The 16,661-nt window shown below is 49.0% G+C and overlaps 1 protein-coding gene and 1 non-coding gene across 3 annotated transcripts; one reads left to right on the top strand and one right to left on the bottom strand.

Annotated features, from left to right (window-relative positions):
* Positions 1-766: 766 nt before the first annotated feature.
* Positions 767-840, bottom strand: TRNAT-GGU (transfer RNA threonine (anticodon GGU)). Its single transcript has one exon. It is a non-coding gene; the product is annotated as a tRNA-Thr (tRNA).
* A 2,887-nt stretch (positions 841-3,727) lies between these two features.
* On the top strand, positions 3,728-9,989 carry FXYD4 (FXYD domain containing ion transport regulator 4). Of its 2 annotated transcripts, none has more exons than XM_045520437.2 (8): positions 3,728-3,872; positions 5,230-5,305; positions 5,924-5,956; positions 6,065-6,088; positions 6,763-6,837; positions 6,966-7,002; positions 7,267-7,304; positions 7,478-9,989. In XM_045520437.2, exons 1-8 carry the CDS (start codon positions 3,762-3,764, stop codon positions 7,495-7,497), a joined length of 414 nt encoding a protein of 137 aa, XP_045376393.1. In that variant the 5' UTR covers positions 3,728-3,761; the 3' UTR covers positions 7,498-9,989. The 2 variants fall into 2 exon arrangements, with proteins under 2 accessions (XP_045376393.1, XP_010958051.1); XM_010959749.3 differs by having other exon boundaries at positions 3,743-3,872; positions 5,246-5,305.
* Positions 9,990-16,661: the final 6,672 nt, after the last annotated feature.

The raw sequence follows: 16,661 nt of genomic DNA, 5'->3' as shown, positions 1-16,661 counted from the left end.
TCTCGCTGGTCGGTCTTAGATAATTCCTGTCTTATTACCTTTAATGGCTTTGAGGATGCATCTATGTTCTTCTCAGAGCAATAGGTAGGGCTTGCAGAAGGGGGAAAGCACAGTCTGGGAGTGTGAGGAGCTGTGGCAGCGACTGACATGAGCAAAACAGAGAGTCCTGGGTGTGACCGCTGATTTTCAGGTGGCCACTCTTGCCAACAGACATCCCTCCTTCCACACAAGGTCTTTGGTATCATTTGCAGCACTGAGTCCAGAAGGGGAAGAAAGGGTTCAGGGCTAGATCTTGCAGCTTCCTCTCTCTTGACTTTTGATACCTCTAGGTTCGCATCTGCACCCACCCAGCTGAGGATGCTTCTCCATCACCCATTCCTCCCAGCCTTGCCTCATCTGAGGTTTGATTTCCCTGTAAGTCTCAGTGCTTCGCATCCAGCTCTCCCATCAGGTAAATAAGAAATCAGACCCAAATGGATGGCTCCAGGAAGTCTGATAAGGAGTGCCTGCCCAAGAAGCAGGGCAAATGGCCAGCCCTCCTCGAAAGTGACTTCCTGTGGGGTTGGGGATGTAGCACAGTGGTAAAAACGTGTGATTAACATGTGTGAGGTCCTGGGTCCAATCTCCAGTACCTCCATTAGAAAAACTTTTTAGGTTTTTTTAAATAAATAAAATGACTAAAGTTGGAATTGACCTTTTCTTATTTTTTCTTCTTTTTTTTTTTTTTGGTGGGGGGAAGTAATTAGGTTTATTTATTTCTCCTTGGAGGAGGTACTGGGGGTTGAACCCAGGACCTCATGCCTACCAAGCAGGTGCTCTACCACTTGAGCTATACCCTCCCCCCACAAAATGATCTACATTTTAAAAAAAAAGAAAGAAAGTGACTTACTGAAAACAGCCTTCAACTGCCAGTCCAGCTCCTCAGGAATCACACCTTGAGAAAGCAATTGTTTATCCTAAACACTCCTAACAAATGAAACACTTCTTAAAGCTTTTAAAGTTTTCTATGACCAGTTTCATGACCATTTGTAAGGACTGGGTTCAATATCTGAGAAGCTAAATTCATGAACCTGGGAACTGACTTGTGCCACTTCCAGTGTGGCAGGCACTGCTGCCTACCCCGAGCATGTGTCTCAGAGGGGACAGACACGATACTCAGCAATAGTGCGCCTACACCTAACTTTGGGGAATGGGGGAGATGAGGTGGTGACTTACCATTGTGCTCACAGAAGTTACCCACTGGTAGCTGGGCTCCCTCTCCCTGGGTTCAGTCCTGTGTTCCACCTGTCCTCTACCTTGGACCACTGTCAATAGCACCTGGGTCCAGTGAAGTTTTCTTTCTATCTGTTAAAGATGAAAACACCCTGTGGTGATAGGGATGGGAGTGGAGGAATCATAGAGAGGGTAGAAGCTTCAGGGTGGGGCAAAAGTGCTAGGACCTTCCAGAGAAGTGGATCTGAGGTCCTTTTCATACTTCCTGGAGAGCTTCCAAAGCACCTGGGACTTAAACGGTCCTCTTCCTACAAGTGTCTGCTTTCTTCTGCTTATTCCCCGTTGTAGCCTGACAGGGCAGAAGAATTCAGCTGCGGAGTCTGGAAACTTGAGCTGAGTCTCCACTCTGTTATCAAGATGCAGGATGTCCTTGAGCAAGACCTTTATCTTCTCTGGAGTGTAGTTTTCCCAAGGGGGTGAACTGAACTGTAATGATGCCCCCCCCCCTTCTCTTATGCTGCAGAGCTCACCGTGTGTGTTTCAGGGCCATTCCCAGCTATCGTCACAGCTCCTGTGCACTGAGCAGCATAATCAGATGTCATCATCACAAAAAACATTCGAAGTCAGCTCAGTCATCGGTCCCACTTCAGGGATGAGCGAGCAGGCAGGAAGAGGATAAGTCAGTTGCTCAAGTGCACATAGCAAGTGACTAACAGAGCCTGGATTTGACTCCAAAGTATGTGCTATTAATGGTTCTTCTTGAATCTTGAGGTTAACAGACTCTCCTCACACAGGGCCTGGGAGGCATTCATTCCACAAATACGTACTGTCAGCCCCATGCTCCGGCAGCACCTCTACCCTAAACCTGGAATATAAGTCCTGTCATTAATCCATTTTGGGGAGCGGGAGCTGCCTGAGATCACCCAGGGAGCAGGTGGCAAGTTGGACTGCAAATCCAGTTCTTTCTGGTCCCAGAGCCCCTGTCTTTTTTTTATTTAATAGACTTCATTTTTTTTTAGGGTAGTTTCAGGTTTATAGCAGAACTGAGCAGAAAATACAGAGTTTGCACATAGCCCTCCTCACCCCCACACATATATACTCCCCTTCCCTCAACACCCCTCATCAGTGTGGCATATTTGGTACAATCAATGAACCAACATGGACACATTATTGTCACCCAAAGTCCATAGTTTACATTGAGGTTCACTCTTGATGTTGTACATTCTATGGGCTTTGACAAATGCAAAATGACATGTAGCCACCACTATAGTATCATACAGAATAATTTCATTGCCCTAAAAATCCCTTGTGCTCCTTCTGTTCATTCCTCCCTCCCTCCCTCTCCCCAAACCCCTGGAAACCACGATCTTTTTATTGTTTCTGTAGCTGTGCCTTTTCCAGAATGTCATTTGGTTGGAATTGTACAGTTTGTAGACTTTTCAGTCTGGCTTCTTTCATTCAGTAACATGTCTTTTAAGTTTCTTCCGTGTCTTTCATGGCAGAGCCCCCATTTTACACTCTGTGCAACAACTGAATCTTGAAGGAAGTACCATGGAAGGTTTTCATGAGGAGATGCAACATGTTGGCACTAGGGTTGCCCTCCCGCTTCCTACTTACCTGAATCCTCCACACCCTGCCTTTCAGGGCTTTATTCTGCCCTCTGACCCCCCAGCACTGGGAGCCCCTGGTGGCTTCTTTGTCCTCACTGATTCAACAATTCAATCAAAATCTATTTATCGGTGTCCGTGTCTGGGCATTGGCAATAAGGGAGGCAACATTCCTGCCTTCAGTTGGTCACCATCCAGTGGGAGAGAAGGGTGAACACAGAAGAATTAGGCAGGGGAGATGGCAGAATAAAAAGGCCTGTATCGGGGTTGGGGAGGGCAGTTAAGAAGAGAGTTTGGCCAGCAGTTCACAAGGCAGGCATGGGGGTCTGCAGAAAAAGGTGGCCCACTCCTCATCCTGAGGTTGACAGTCCTCTTCCTCCCTCCCAGCCCACCCCTCAGCTTCCCCCTCACACCCCTGCCCCCATGCAGTAGACAGGGAATGAAGGCCTGGGCCTGGGTAGGTTCTGATTCCAGCTTTCAGTCTTCTGGGGCCAAGTAAGTAGTTGTCAGGGCCTGGTGGGTGATCCTGGGGTGCATCCATCAGCCCCAGCTCCTCCTCTTGATAGAAAGCAATGGGATCCCTGAGCAAATGGAGCCTCAAGGCCAGCCCCTGACTCCTTGTTGACAGTATTGTCCCCAAGACACCCTCCCCCCTAGAAGTCCTGGAACATCCACTGCTGGGACAAGGACCCAGAAGCATCCCATCCCCATCCAGCACCCCTCTGGGCCACTCTTTTAGGGTCTAGGTGAAAGTCCACCTTCTCAAGAGAAGGGTCTGAGGCCCATCCCTCTCCCCACCATCACCCTAGCCTCTGAGCTGGCCTGGGGCCCATGACTCCGCTCTGTGCTGGGTGTGGCAGGGTAAACAGTCTCCTTTAAGAGCACACTGGGGAGAGGGAGCTCCAGGAATCTTAAGGAATCTGACCAGTTCCCTTCTGCCTGATGGTATTGTTGCCCTGGGCGGGGCCACTAGGTTTAAAGAGCCAGAACCCACCTGGGCTGGACGCAGTCCCAGCAGCCTCCACAGACCTGCTCTCTGCACTGGACTCTCAGGTAAGCTCAGGAGCAGATCTCCGCTAGGACTTTGGGGCTACCAGGCAGAGGGGTTGGAGGCGGAGGGGTGGCCCAAAGTACCAAGCTGAGGAAGGGGCAGTAGGGGCTTGAGTTTTCTCAGTAATGGCTTTGTGTTTGGGGGTTTTGGGGATTGGGGGCTGCCTTCTCTGTGACCGCTGTCATATGGATGGGGGGGTTGGTGGCTGGAGGAAATAGGACCCAGTCTTTGACTAAAGAATATGTAAAGTGGAGTTGTGATCCTCATGATCCAGAAGTTTAGGGTGGTAGAACGGGTAGAGAGAGATGGGGAGTCCAAAGGAGGGCCTGGTTTGGAAACTGCTCACAGCCAACAAACCCCGGTGATCCGAAGGAGCACGTTAATAGTCCTTCCCTTCTAGCAAAAGGACCCATACATTTATGTATTTACTTCTTGTGACACATTTCACTACTTACTATGTGCTAGGAACTAACCTTAGGCTTAATATACAGTAACCGTATGAAGTTGCTACGATAATCAGCCTCATTTTTACATGGCACTGAGGCACAGAGAGATTAAGTGGCTGAGAAAGGAATTCTCTGGCCAGCTGGGCTCAGCACATAATAACTAGGGTTGCAGTGTGGAACACACTGACAATCCCTATGCCTGCCTGAGGCTAACCACAGGCAGAAAGCTTGGGGCAGTCTTATCTCAAGGACAGAGCCACCCCCTGGACTAGTGAATGAAGACATGGATAGTTCCTACCCTAAGGAGAAAACAGAAAGGAGCAATGTCCAACCCACTAGGCAGTTTCCTGCCACTAGCAGTCTGTTCTCTGAGAGTGGAATTTAGGGCTACCTGGAGCAGCGTCCCTGGCTGGGGCTGGGGGAGGAGGCTCTTGCCTGCCTCTGGCACCTGGCGGCCACTCCCCGCCTTTCCCTGCCCAGCTGTTCACGCCTCTGCACAGCTCAGCCCTGGGTGTGCCTTAGTGGATGCTCTCTTGGAATTCAGTCTGGTAGTGCCCCAGGCCCAGACCTTTGGAAACAGTACACCAAGGTCTGACAACTGTAGTGGTTTGAGTAGGGGTTAGGAAGGCAGCCTGAGTTAGAAGAGCAGCCCTGCTCTCCTGATTGTGTCAGGCATCTGATTACCAGATTTTTAACAAAGCCCTGTAAGGCATTTACTATGTGTAGACACTATTTTAAGCACTTAACCAGTATTAATTCAATCCACGTAACTCCACAAGGCATTACTATTATCATCTCTAGATGAGGAAGCAGGAATTAGTAACTCTCCCACATCCAACCCATCAGCAAGGGCATCCTTGAGGCACAGGCACAGTGAGCCTGGGGCCGGTCTGGGCTGTCTGACCCCAGCCAGCCCCCTTCCCCTGCAGCCCTGTCCTGCAGCTGTGTCATGGAGGGACTGACCCAGGGCCTTCTCCTCCTGCTGGCCGGTGAGTCCTCCCAGAAGTGCCACTCACCCACCCACCAAAGCTGTGAAAACCAGGGCAGCATCTCACGAAGGGGGCCTGATGTGGAGTAAATGTGCTTTCATTTAAACTGTCAATGTAAAGAGAAACCTTCAGGAAATAACAGTACAGGGAGGAAGCAGATATTGCAAAAGTTATCCTGAACAATGGAACTTTGGGAAACTGTAACCATTTGTTGGCAGAAAGAGGACAGCTGTCCCTACTTCTTTAGGAGACAGAGCATTAGCCACAGTCCATGAAGGAAGCTTTTCAGGAGAGGATAAAAAGAAACCAACACACCATCCCATTCTGAGCGTAAGAAAGAATAGCAGGAAGGGTTGTGACTTGCGGGGTTGGGGGCAGAAGAGGGGTATTGGGGGGTGGAACTCACAGAAAGGCCAGGAAGTGGGAGACAAAAATCTCAAGTCTGTTTGCAGGGAAGATGTGAGGACAGGAACTTGTGACCTCAGGTACCCCCCACCCCCCTCCACAATCCACAGTCGAGGCTGCTAGTCCTCTGGACTGGGTGGGGTCAGGCCTGCTGATTCATTCTGAGACCAGTGTCATGGATTAACCCCCAATACCTCTGCTTCTCTCACCCAGGCCTGCCTGTCTTGGAAGCCAATGATGTGGTTGGTGAGTGAGGCCCCAAACTGCCCTGCTGGCCCTGCCCCCACCTTTTCCAAGACCACATATCCTGCCTCCTGGGTCTGGTCCTTATTCTTTTTTTTTTCTTTCCTGCAGATAAAGACAGTCCCTTCTACTATGGTACGAACTGATAACCCTTGCCCCTACCCCTACCCTTACCTCTCCTGGACTTCTTTGCTGGAGGCTGGTGAGGAGTGATGTGGAGGGAAAGAGGGGCGGATGGGGCCAAGACTAGGGATTAAAGAGTCAAGGTGGGTGGTCGATCAAAAGGAGAGGCCAATATGCAACATGGTCTTTGGGAGAACTTCATTCCAGCAGGGAGGTAAGGTACCCACTAGGTATTTGGGAAGACTTCTGGGGAAGGGCCTGGAGGCATCAGGCTGCTGGGCCCCTGGGGTATCTCACACCTAATCTCCTTCCTTCCACTCCCTCTCTCTTGCCTTCCCCAGGACCCAGCTCCTTGCTGCCCTACAGCCCCCCAGATTTCCTCTTCCTCTGCCTCTTCCTTCCCCAACATGCCCCTCATTTCCCCCAGGTCTCATCTCAAAGGCCACCTTTCAGGAAAGCCTTCCTTGATCATCCTCCAAACCCCCTTCTTTTTCTGTGCTCTTCTGCTTATTTTTAATTCCCAGCGCTTGTTCCCACCAGATAGTATACTATGTGTCTATTTCCTGGTTTGTCTTTCTTGTTGCCTGGAATGTAAATGCATCTGTACAATCATGTGCTCGTAAATATCTTTTGCATGAGTGAGGTGGAGTCGGGCTGGTGCCAGCTCCCTCTCTGTGCTCCCCCAGACTGGGAAGGCCTGCAGGTGGGCGGGACGATCTGTGCAGTGCTCCTGTGCATCGCTGGAATCTTGTTCGCCCTGAGTGAGCAGTGGGACTGGCAGGGCTGGGGAAGGGGTGGGGAGGCAGGAGGTGGTAGGTGAGGAGGGGGTGGGAAGAGGGGTGGCCCAGGCTCCCCAGGCTCTTTGCATTGGCTCTCTCTTCCTTCACAGGTGGCAAATGCAAATGCAAGTCAAATCAGAAGCGCAGGTGAGCACAGGGCCCTATTGTGTTTACCTTGAGCTGAGCAGAGCTATTTGGGGATAAAGTCCTACAATTTGGAAAAAGAAGACAGCCTCCTTCCTGGCTGTCCCTGGGCTTGCATGGGATTTGTTTTTCATAGATTATCCACCCTGAAGGGCCCCAAATCAGGGAAAGCTCTGATTTGATCCTGTTAAAGTAGCACCCAGGATTCTGGGTGGCGGAGAAGAACAGAAGGTTCGAGGATGCTAATCTGATGTGTTCCTTTCTCAGCCCCTTACCCGAGAAAGCTGTTCCACTCATCACTCCAGGTGAGACAGGCTCCTTCCAGAGGCTTCCAGGCACTCAGGCAGCCACAGAATTTGAGAATTAATAACTGTTATGCTGTGTATAAGGTGGGACTGTCCTGAGCTAGTCAGCCTTGGGGCTGCCCGAGGCTGAGGAGAGTGTCTATGGTGTGACCGGAGCCCCATTCTCTCCACAGGCTCTGTCAGCACCTGCTGAGCCCAGGACCAGCTTCATGGCAGTCTTTTGCTCCCATGCTGTTCCTGCCCCTTGGGGGCCCCACCCTTCATCATGGCCTTTCTCTCCAAGGGTGGGCCCTTAGGCTCCCTTCTGATAGGGAGGCTGTCCAAGGCTTATTATTAAACTTCTCTCCCCCTACCATGGTTTTCTGTGGGTCTGGTTGAGGATGGGCAGGCTGGGCAGGGGCTACAAAATCTTGCTCAGGAAAGAGCAGGCCCCTCAGTACCTGGGGGAAGGAGGGGGCCCCATGGATTGCTAACGCATCCTCTGGCCACATGTCTGTCCTGAAGCCGACTTCCAGCATGCCCCGCGCTGACTTTGCGACCCTCCTGATAGTTGGTCTCCTGCTTCATGTGCCAGACACCTCAGTGTTTTATCAAAGGGCCTTGCAATTTCTGCACCTTGCTAGAGACCTCAGAAGTCCCAATGACCCAGGTACCCATGACATCCTATAGCCTAGAATGATCCCCAGTGGTTTGACACCTGCTAAGACCCCACCTCACTTATTGAGTGTTCACACAGCCCAGGAAATGCAATTGCTTCATTGACTCACCCCAGTAAAACCCTGTGTAATCCTCAGACCAACCAACGGACCCTCCCCCTTCTCTAATATCCGGTGAGACCCCACTGTGAGCAACATCTCAAGAAGCCCTGCATAGTGCACTTTAGAATGAAAAACCATCCATGCAAATCTAGGTCTCAGTATTGTCCAAAGTCCATTCCTGGAACACCTCCTGGGAAGGTCCCAGGATGCATAGGGTGGGGCTGGGAACAGCCTGTTCATCCTGCAACCTCACCCCTCTTGCCAGCCTCCATAGCCTAAGGTGGAAGTTGCGGAGGCACGCAGCCCGCTCCTGCTCCCAGAAGGGACCCGAGGGTGGGGTGGGCTGGGGTAGCAGAGATCTGCCCTGTCTGTGCTAGGCAGTGGCTAATGGTCTGGGTCTGGGCTGCTGAGGCAGCTCCCTGTCTTCGTGTTGCTTCAAACCAGCCCTCTAATGTGCCCGGCTCCAAACCTTCCAACCACTTCCCACGTTGGTGCCAGATCCTCTAGAAAGTATAATGTGTCCAAGATTTTGGGTCCCCTGACTTGTGGGCTGGGGTCAGGAAGCTAGTGCAGGGGATTCTATAGGTTGAGGACCTTACCTCCTGGTCTGCAGCCCATCCTTGGCCCTGAGGTCTAAAAATGAGGATCATAGATCTGTTTGGGGCCCTTGAAGCAGGACACATAAGCAGGGAGAGGGGAGGATTCCAAGTCTGGCTCAGAACTGCAGCAGGAACCCGAATGGGACTCGGGATACCGAGTGCAGCCACTGTCCTAGGTAGGTGAGGGGAGTGTGGCAGGGAGCCTTGGGGCTGTGCCACGCTCATCACCCACCCTGGGATGGATACTCTCAGACCTTTAAGGCCCCAGCATTGTGAGCCGGATGCATGCTGTGAAAAAAGTAAAAGGAGTGTGCTGCGATGGCTGAGGTTCATGGGTACCTCGTGGGTGATGTGGTCAGGGCAAAATGTGACATCTGAGCTGAATTCTTAAAGGGACATGGTGAGAAGGATCGGCCGCACAAACATCTTTCCTGGTAGAGGGGGACACTGGCCTTCTTACTTTTTGAGGACCAGTGTGACTGGTACGAAGACGATGAGATCACGGAGGAAGCAGAGGTGGCCACTGCAGGGAGAACCCCTGCCTGGTCCTGAGTCGGGAATCAATCGAGGGACCCGGAGCTGCGCAGGCAGCGGGAGCCGAGGCAGGAGCGCGCAGCGGCCCCGGCGCAGGCACGGAGCCCAGGGGCGGGCGCAACCCGGACGCGCGGCTGCGTCATCCGCCCGCGAGCGGCTTCCGACCCCGCCTTTTCCTCCTGGGATTGGGGAGAGGGGTGTCTTCTCCTGGAGTGTGGAGTGTACCCCTAGCTGGACACAGGAGGACGCTGGTGTGAATGGATTGCATTGGAGAAAGTAAAAACGAGTTCCGCCTAAGAAAGCAAAAGTCTGTGGCCATACGTGGGGCTAGGGTGACAGACGCGGAAGCGACACCGTCAGAACGCCCCTTCTCGATGACTGACAGCTGCTGTCCTACTGAGAAACTTGGGTCTCTCCTATCACAAAGTGAGACGCTCTGCTGTTTGAAATCCGACCGGTAAAGAAGGAATCCCCATCGCTGCCAGGGAAAGCTAAGTCCCTTTGACCCCCTCGATTCCAGCCTACTACCCAGCTCCGGAAGAGGGGTTTCTGGACGCAATATTCCACATTCATCTTAACGTTTCGTTCCCTGGCTCCACTTTGCCGTGGAGACCAGTTACACAGAGTCATGATCCACTTTCAGCCTGCCAAGCTTCGCCTGAACAAATCCCACACTTTCCTCTCATCCGTAAACAGCCTAACGGCCCCACGATCTCTAAACGCCAACGTGTGCCGCTCCTTCATTGTCAAGTCAACGAGCGTGACTTTGTCCAAATACAGGCTCCTGCATGGTGGTTTAGGCTGATTCTACCTGTCCAGCGCTGGGGCAAGGGGCTCATGGAGGACATCTAGGGGCCCGGGTTAATCGTGGGTGAGAGAAGTCAGCGACTGTGATGGGAGGGCGGAGGTGGGGAGAGGACCATGCAGGAGAAAGAATTAGCCTATGAAAGTTGGCACCTGGGCCCTGGAGTTGGTCTGCTGATTCCCAAGGGTAATTAAGTTCTCCTCTTTCCCTCCCAGAGTAGGGAGTGGGAAAAGTAGTCACATGACGAGAGGAGCCTCTGCCCAGGTTTCACTGTGTCGAATTACTTGCTGTGCCTCACGGACCCCTTCCTTGGGCCTGTTTCTCCTGGGGAAAGGGGGATGGGGTGGGGAGGCTTTAGTCATAATTCCTAACTCTTGTCATCTCCCAGATGAGGGGCTGCCAAGGTAGGAACCAGAGAAATCTAAGGGTAATTTCCACTTAATTGAACACTTGGTATGTGATGGACACGTTAACTCAGTTTTCCCAGGAACTTAGGTGACAGGAATTGGATCATCCCCTCTGTGCATAAGAGGAAACCTAGGTTCTAGATCTCACAGGCCATCTTGTCCTGAGCCTTTCTGAAGGACTGGGCTACACAGCCTTTCTGGTATTTATCACTGAGAGAGAACCCAGGCACTGTGGCTGCGTGGGAACTATATACCCCCACTCTTTTTGAAAGAATCTTATTTTTTTCTGATTGCAAACATCTTTCATGCTTATTACAGAAATCTGGAACATTACAGGGGTATCTAACTTAGAAGGCAAACCAGTTTCTAACCCAGCACTCAGAACTAATCAAGGATAAAATTTTGATGTATTACGTAATTCTATTATATATCATATATCACACATATATTATTCTATACTTCTCTGGAGCTACAGCCAGGTTATTACATGAATAGTTCATCATTTTGCATTACTGAATAGTAGTCCTACACAATCCTCTTAATATAAGGGAAGGCCTACTAACCTAAATATATAAGGTTTATTCTAGTCTTAGAATAGTCGCTTGAAAACACTGTAATATTTCTGTTTATTAGAAGATAGCAGCATCTTACCCTCAATTTTTGTGTAAATACTGGAAAACCCAGGGTAACAAGTGAGGGCCAACAGCTATCATGAGGGAGCAGTGGAGGGCCATCTTGGTTGGTCACTGGTGAGGTCCTGTGCCTGGTTCTGTAGAGGGATTTATTACTCAAGTCTCAACCCTGCCATCAGAGGAATATTCTTAAGGTCAGATCTGCTCAAAATGCACAAAAGATAATCTATTTATCTTACAGAAAAATCCCTTTAACATGGCCTATAGGCCCTACCTACATCTGACCCCAGGCCCCACATCTGACCATCAACTCTCCAAGCTCCCCCCTGTGCTCTCCCAAGAACAAACACAGTTTATGCTGCAGCCTTAGCTTCAGGGCACCTCACTTCGCTCCCTCTGTCCCAATCTTCTGGCATCCCAGCATCACCAATCCCCTTCCTCCTTCAGGCTCTTTCAGGAGGCCTCTGGGGCCACTCGGCAGCGGCACCACCAGCATTTGTCCTCTCATCACTGTTGGCTGCTTCTCTTTGTACTCAGCTCAATTCACGTACTGTTTATATTTTACTGATTTATTTGATATGGTCTCCGACCTCTACAGAATGTAAATCCATATCAGCACCTGCAGACTTTTCTCAGTTTGGGCTCACAGATTAATTTATTTTCAGATTGCTGTCTTGTGATTTCCAGTGAGTACATATTGGTCATTTTGTGCTTCTCATGTTCTCAGGGTAATTTTAGGAAATCTGGTTGTGTTCCTTCCACCAGTCCCCTCACAGATGAGAATAGCACATGGGTCTTGAGGTCATCATAGGCTCACAGTTTATGTATACAACATCTGGCACCCTACCAAAAATATCCATGCATGAAAGACAAACGTAGACCAGGCAGACAACATACAGAGAAAGAAGATGCAGATGTTGGAATGATCAGACCAGGACTTTAAAACAACTGTGATTAATGTGTTCAAGGAAAGAGATGATATATGGAGATTTGCAGAAGAAAATAAACCTGTATGTTGTAGGTTAAATTGTATCCTCCAAAAAGGTATTTTCAATTCCTAATCCCCCATACCTGAGACTGTGACCTTGTTTGGAAGTTGGGTCTTTGCAGATATAATCATTTTAAAAGGAGGTCATACGGGATTAGGATGGACCCTAATCCAATGACTGGTGTCTGTGGAGCCGGCTGGCACTCTCTGGAATAATAAAAACCCCCACCCCTGGGCTGTCTGTGTGCCTGAAGCCTACTGACACCTTAAGCCCACTCCCCACTGCAGGGTCCTTTGCATACCTGCATTTCTGCAAGATATAAAAGATCTCTTGATGTGTGTTTACCCTAACAAAACTCATCGCCCCAGGAGATAATAGCCCATCTCACAATACCCTAGGCGGACTCAAAGCACATCCTGCCCTTATCAGGGTTGTAAATCCTATTATTCAGAGTAGACCCTGACAGATCTTACAACCAGTCAGGTATCTGGGCACGAATCATGCAACCCGCCTACTGCTTGTGTGCACAGCCCCCTCCCCCCAATAGAAGACCCAACACGCCCATCCCTGGCACTCACCCGGGCGCCTCTCCAGTCTGTGTGGCCCGCTGTTGCCTATAGCAGCATCCCTATTAAGCTTTCCTAAACTTTTCTCGGTCTCCGGTAATTCTTCTACCAAACCGCGTGTCACTGTCACCATCACCATTGCCCACAACAGTGTCCTCCTAAGAGGAGGAAAATGTGGACACAGGGAGAAAGCCTTGTGGCGAGAGGCAGAGATGGAAAGATGCAACATGAAGCCAAGGAACACCAGGAAGAGGAAAGGAAGGATCCTTCCTCAGAGACTTCAGAGGGGGAGTGGCCTCGGCAACACCTTAATTTTGACTTCTCACCACCAGAACTGTGAGAAAATTATTTTTTTATATTACATTAAAAAATTAAGTGGAAATTTTGGAACTAAAAGTTCTTAACTCAAGTTAAGAACACAACTGATGTTTAACAATCAATTAGACTTAACTGAAGAGTGATTGGAAGATAGATTAAGAAAATAAAGACATATAAGGAAAATGTATTAAATAAAATCCAACATTTACTAATGATTAAAAAACAAATTTATACTAAACCAGAAGTAAATGGAAATTTTCCTAATAAAGGGTATGCAACCAAAAAACAATTGGTATTTTAATGGAGATTATTGAAAGCTTTCTATCTGAAATTGGGAATAAGATGCCCTCTGACCCCAAATTTGTTCAGCATCACATTTTCTAATGGTAAAAAAAAAAACTTATCTAAGAGTAGGCAATAAGGCAAAGAAAAGGAAAACGTACCTGAGGATTAGAAAAAAACTAATCAAACTTCATTATTTGCAAATGGCATGATTTTGTATGTAGAAAATCCAAAGAATCTATTCAAATAATCAAAGGTAAGTGAATTTATTAGGAAGACCACAAAGGTCAATATGAAAATCCTAGTTGTTGTTTTTTTTAAATCCTAATATTTCCAGTCCCAGGAACAAACTCTTCGGCAAAAGAAATAAGACACCATTTAAACTATAATAATAATAATTTTTTAAAAACCCTAAAAACAAAGAATTTTTACACAAAAACATTTAAACTGAGATACCTTAAAAGAGCCTTACGACTTGATGCAAATGCCAACATCCAGAACAAGAGGGTGGTTGCTTTTTGAATTGTAAACAGCTCGCAGCTCTCTGCTTCTGAGGGCGTGGTGTGATTTGTGTGTGTGTGTGGGTGGTGTTGATTCTGAACACCCAGTGTCTGAGCTAGGACATGCACTGAGACTTGTCAGAGACACCACACAAGACCATTTATGCACAGTTGCCTGGATGACGGCTCCTGCTCTGTTCTTTGTGGCAGATGGCACGGCAGCTTGCAGACCCCCTGCAGCCTTCTGGTCACCTGATAATGGGGTAGGAGCAGTGTTTTCAAGTGTAAAATAAGGTTTCTCCAAAATCCAAAAGGCCCTACTGACAGTTATGCCTCGTTCTCAGTGAGGCAATGTATTGGCCTTTACATTGGAGGAAATGTCCCAGTTCTGCCCAAGGCCAGATGTCAGCGAACATTTCCTCTAAAGACTCAGATGGTAGGATCTGAGTTAGGATATGTTGGGTGTTGTGGGCCGCATGGCCACATGAAACTACTCATCTGTCAGCCAATGTAGCACAAGAGCAGCCTAGACAAAACACATGGATGGGCATGGTTGTGTACCAATATTACTCTACATACAGAAACAGGCAGCCAGCCAGGTTTGGCCCATGGGGCCCAGTTTGTCAATCTCTGGCCAAGACTACTAGACCCTAAAAATGTCCCCAATGTGGCAGAACCCTGAATCCTTCCACCCTCTAGCACACAGGTGTCTTCCTAGGGCATCCCAAGAACTCACTGCTTCCTTCTCACCGAGACTGAGTATGCCATCAATACAGTGGATCATGGCAAGGTGATCAGTGTCTCTTCAGACTCTGCTGTAACAGAGGGCAGGAGTTACCACACACCTGGAGAAAGACAGGCAATGTGTTCTGATGGCCATGTTATAAGACGGTAATTTTTTTTAAATCTCTTGCTTGATACTGATTGAAGAGAACATATTCACTAGATCAGGGGCTCCCCAAGTCCCAGAGTCTTGTTGACCTGCACTGGCAAACACACCACATTAAATACTGAGCTGTGACGGTGAACTCCATGGTTAAGTTTCTGGTCGTTCACTGTCAGTTCACCATCATCTGCTGGAATCCATCTGCTGTTTGCTGGGACCAGACAGGCAAATAAAAAGGGCGAGGCTCGCCCTAACTTCAGATATTGCACACGTGTTACAGAATCTCTCCTTGTTTACTGTCTTGGACGGGGAACATCATTTGACAGGTTCCTCTTGGCCTTTCCTACCATTATGAGTCTTACTTCAGTGTGTGTGTGGTGGGCGGATGGGGTCTGCAAACCTGTTTAACCCAGTGAGGTGAATTTGGGCCTAGGAATCCACCTGCCACCTGGCTTTCCTATGCTCCCACTCTAACAGAGAGGTGATGGTTTTCCTCCTGGTTATGTCAACTCAGACCCCCCTACCCAACAGCATGTAACAGACTTGGGTCATTTCCTACCCCTGGCCTCAGAGGGGTAGATTTATAGAACCCTTATCACATATAGTTGCTGCAATACAGTCAGGCCCTTCCTCCATTCCAATTGATGGTCTCTGGGGCTGAGACCTGGCTCTGTGCTGGAAATAAATAGAACAAGATCCTGATCTTCAGCTTTCTGCTCATATAACCAAAAAGGGGTACGAGCTGGGAGCACAAAGCTGATAGAGCCCAGAGCTGGGCCTCTTATGACCTCTGGACGCAGAGATCTGAGCTTTCACCACGGACCTTTTGGGCTTTGCTGCCCATTCTGACAGTTACGCTACTTCACATCTTATGATGGCCACCACCTGGTCTCTGCTCTTCTGGAACCCTTTCAATCCCTATGTTCTCCTACTGCCAACTCTGGCTGAGGAGCACTTCCACTAGTCTCAAAATGCTGGTGCACCTCACTAGCACACTATCAGTTTAGCAAAGGAATGTTCTTGGGTCCTTTCCAAGGACATTTTTAGCTCAGTGTTTTTTCTAATCTTCCCTAGCATGCCCACCTGAGGCCTCCAACCCCTTTTCTCAACACTCAGCATCTCTCCCTCCCATAGGCCATTGTCTCCAACCTTTAAGGGTCAACTCTAGATCAGGATGGACCCCTAGAACGCTTAGAATTTAAATCCTGAGTCACAAGAGATGCCTCACATTAATCAATCATTTTATACTCAACCCTCTGCTCTACCATCCTCAAGATCCCCTTGTGTGTTCTAGGTCCTATTCACCTATTCACATACACTAATCAGGCCCTGCAGTTTCCTTCTGTAGGAGGGGCTCTCCCTTCTGCGCCATGCTCAGTCCAGACACTAGTTTTCTGAAACAGAAAAGTCAGTTGTCAGCTGAGTTTCCTCTAAGGGACTAGGCAGTATGTTTTTTTTTTTTTGCAGGCCAAGAGAAATGTGAAATATTCACAAAATTGCAATATTCTGTGCTACAAGCCTAGTAACAAGGGTGGAATTCTTTGGGGGGGGCATTATATTCCTAACTGGGGTTCCTTGCCATCAAATTCATCTGTAAAAACCACGCAGCTGGTACTTGGCTTACCAGCAGTTTGCCAACCCATTCTGCAAACAATAAGACGTTGAGGGGGCAGGTATGTATTATCGTGTAATTCACCTACCTCAGGTGAGGCCTCTGGACAGTCCTCTAGTTAAGAGGCAGGTGGCTACTGCTGCTGGCCCAGGTTTCAGAGCTACCTTGGGATTTAAGGTCACCTAGCACACCCCCAACTTCCCATCCCAGGTTCCCAGAGCCCACTCCTTCCATATCTGGACCTTAAAATTAGTAACTCTACAGGGGGTTAATATACTCCTTGAAACTTCACTGCTCTATCAAACTGGCCTTTCATGGCATCCTAGCCACTGCTACTACAGGTTTCATAAGCTCCCAGGCGTTCCACCTCACAACCCAGAGGGCCTTTGCTGTTCCATGGTTGACCATCGCCTGAAAACGTCAGCACTGTAGGCTCATGGGACGAGCAGAGACCCTGTGAACATGGGAA

The sequence above is a fragment of the Camelus bactrianus genome, chromosome 11 (assembly GCF_048773025.1).
Source record: "Camelus bactrianus isolate YW-2024 breed Bactrian camel chromosome 11, ASM4877302v1, whole genome shotgun sequence".
Classification (NCBI taxonomy): domain Eukaryota; kingdom Metazoa; phylum Chordata; class Mammalia; order Artiodactyla; family Camelidae; genus Camelus; species Camelus bactrianus.
The sequence above is the reverse complement of the archived record's forward strand: the minus strand, read 5'-3'. Positions and strand labels throughout refer to the sequence as shown.

Bases quoted from the DNA above. Each gene is read 5' to 3' on its own strand.
- FXYD4 (XM_045520437.2), top strand. From the start codon at position 3,762: ATGGTATTGTTGCCCTGGGCGGGGCCACTAGGTTTAAAGAGCCAGAAC. The intron at 6,838-6,965 runs GTGAGCAGTGGG...CTTCCTTCACAG, and splicing joins TGGAATCTTGTTCGCCCTGA to GTGGCAAATGCAAATGCAAG. The intron at 7,003-7,266 runs GTGAGCACAGGG...TTCCTTTCTCAG, and splicing joins AAGTCAAATCAGAAGCGCAG to CCCCTTACCCGAGAAAGCTG.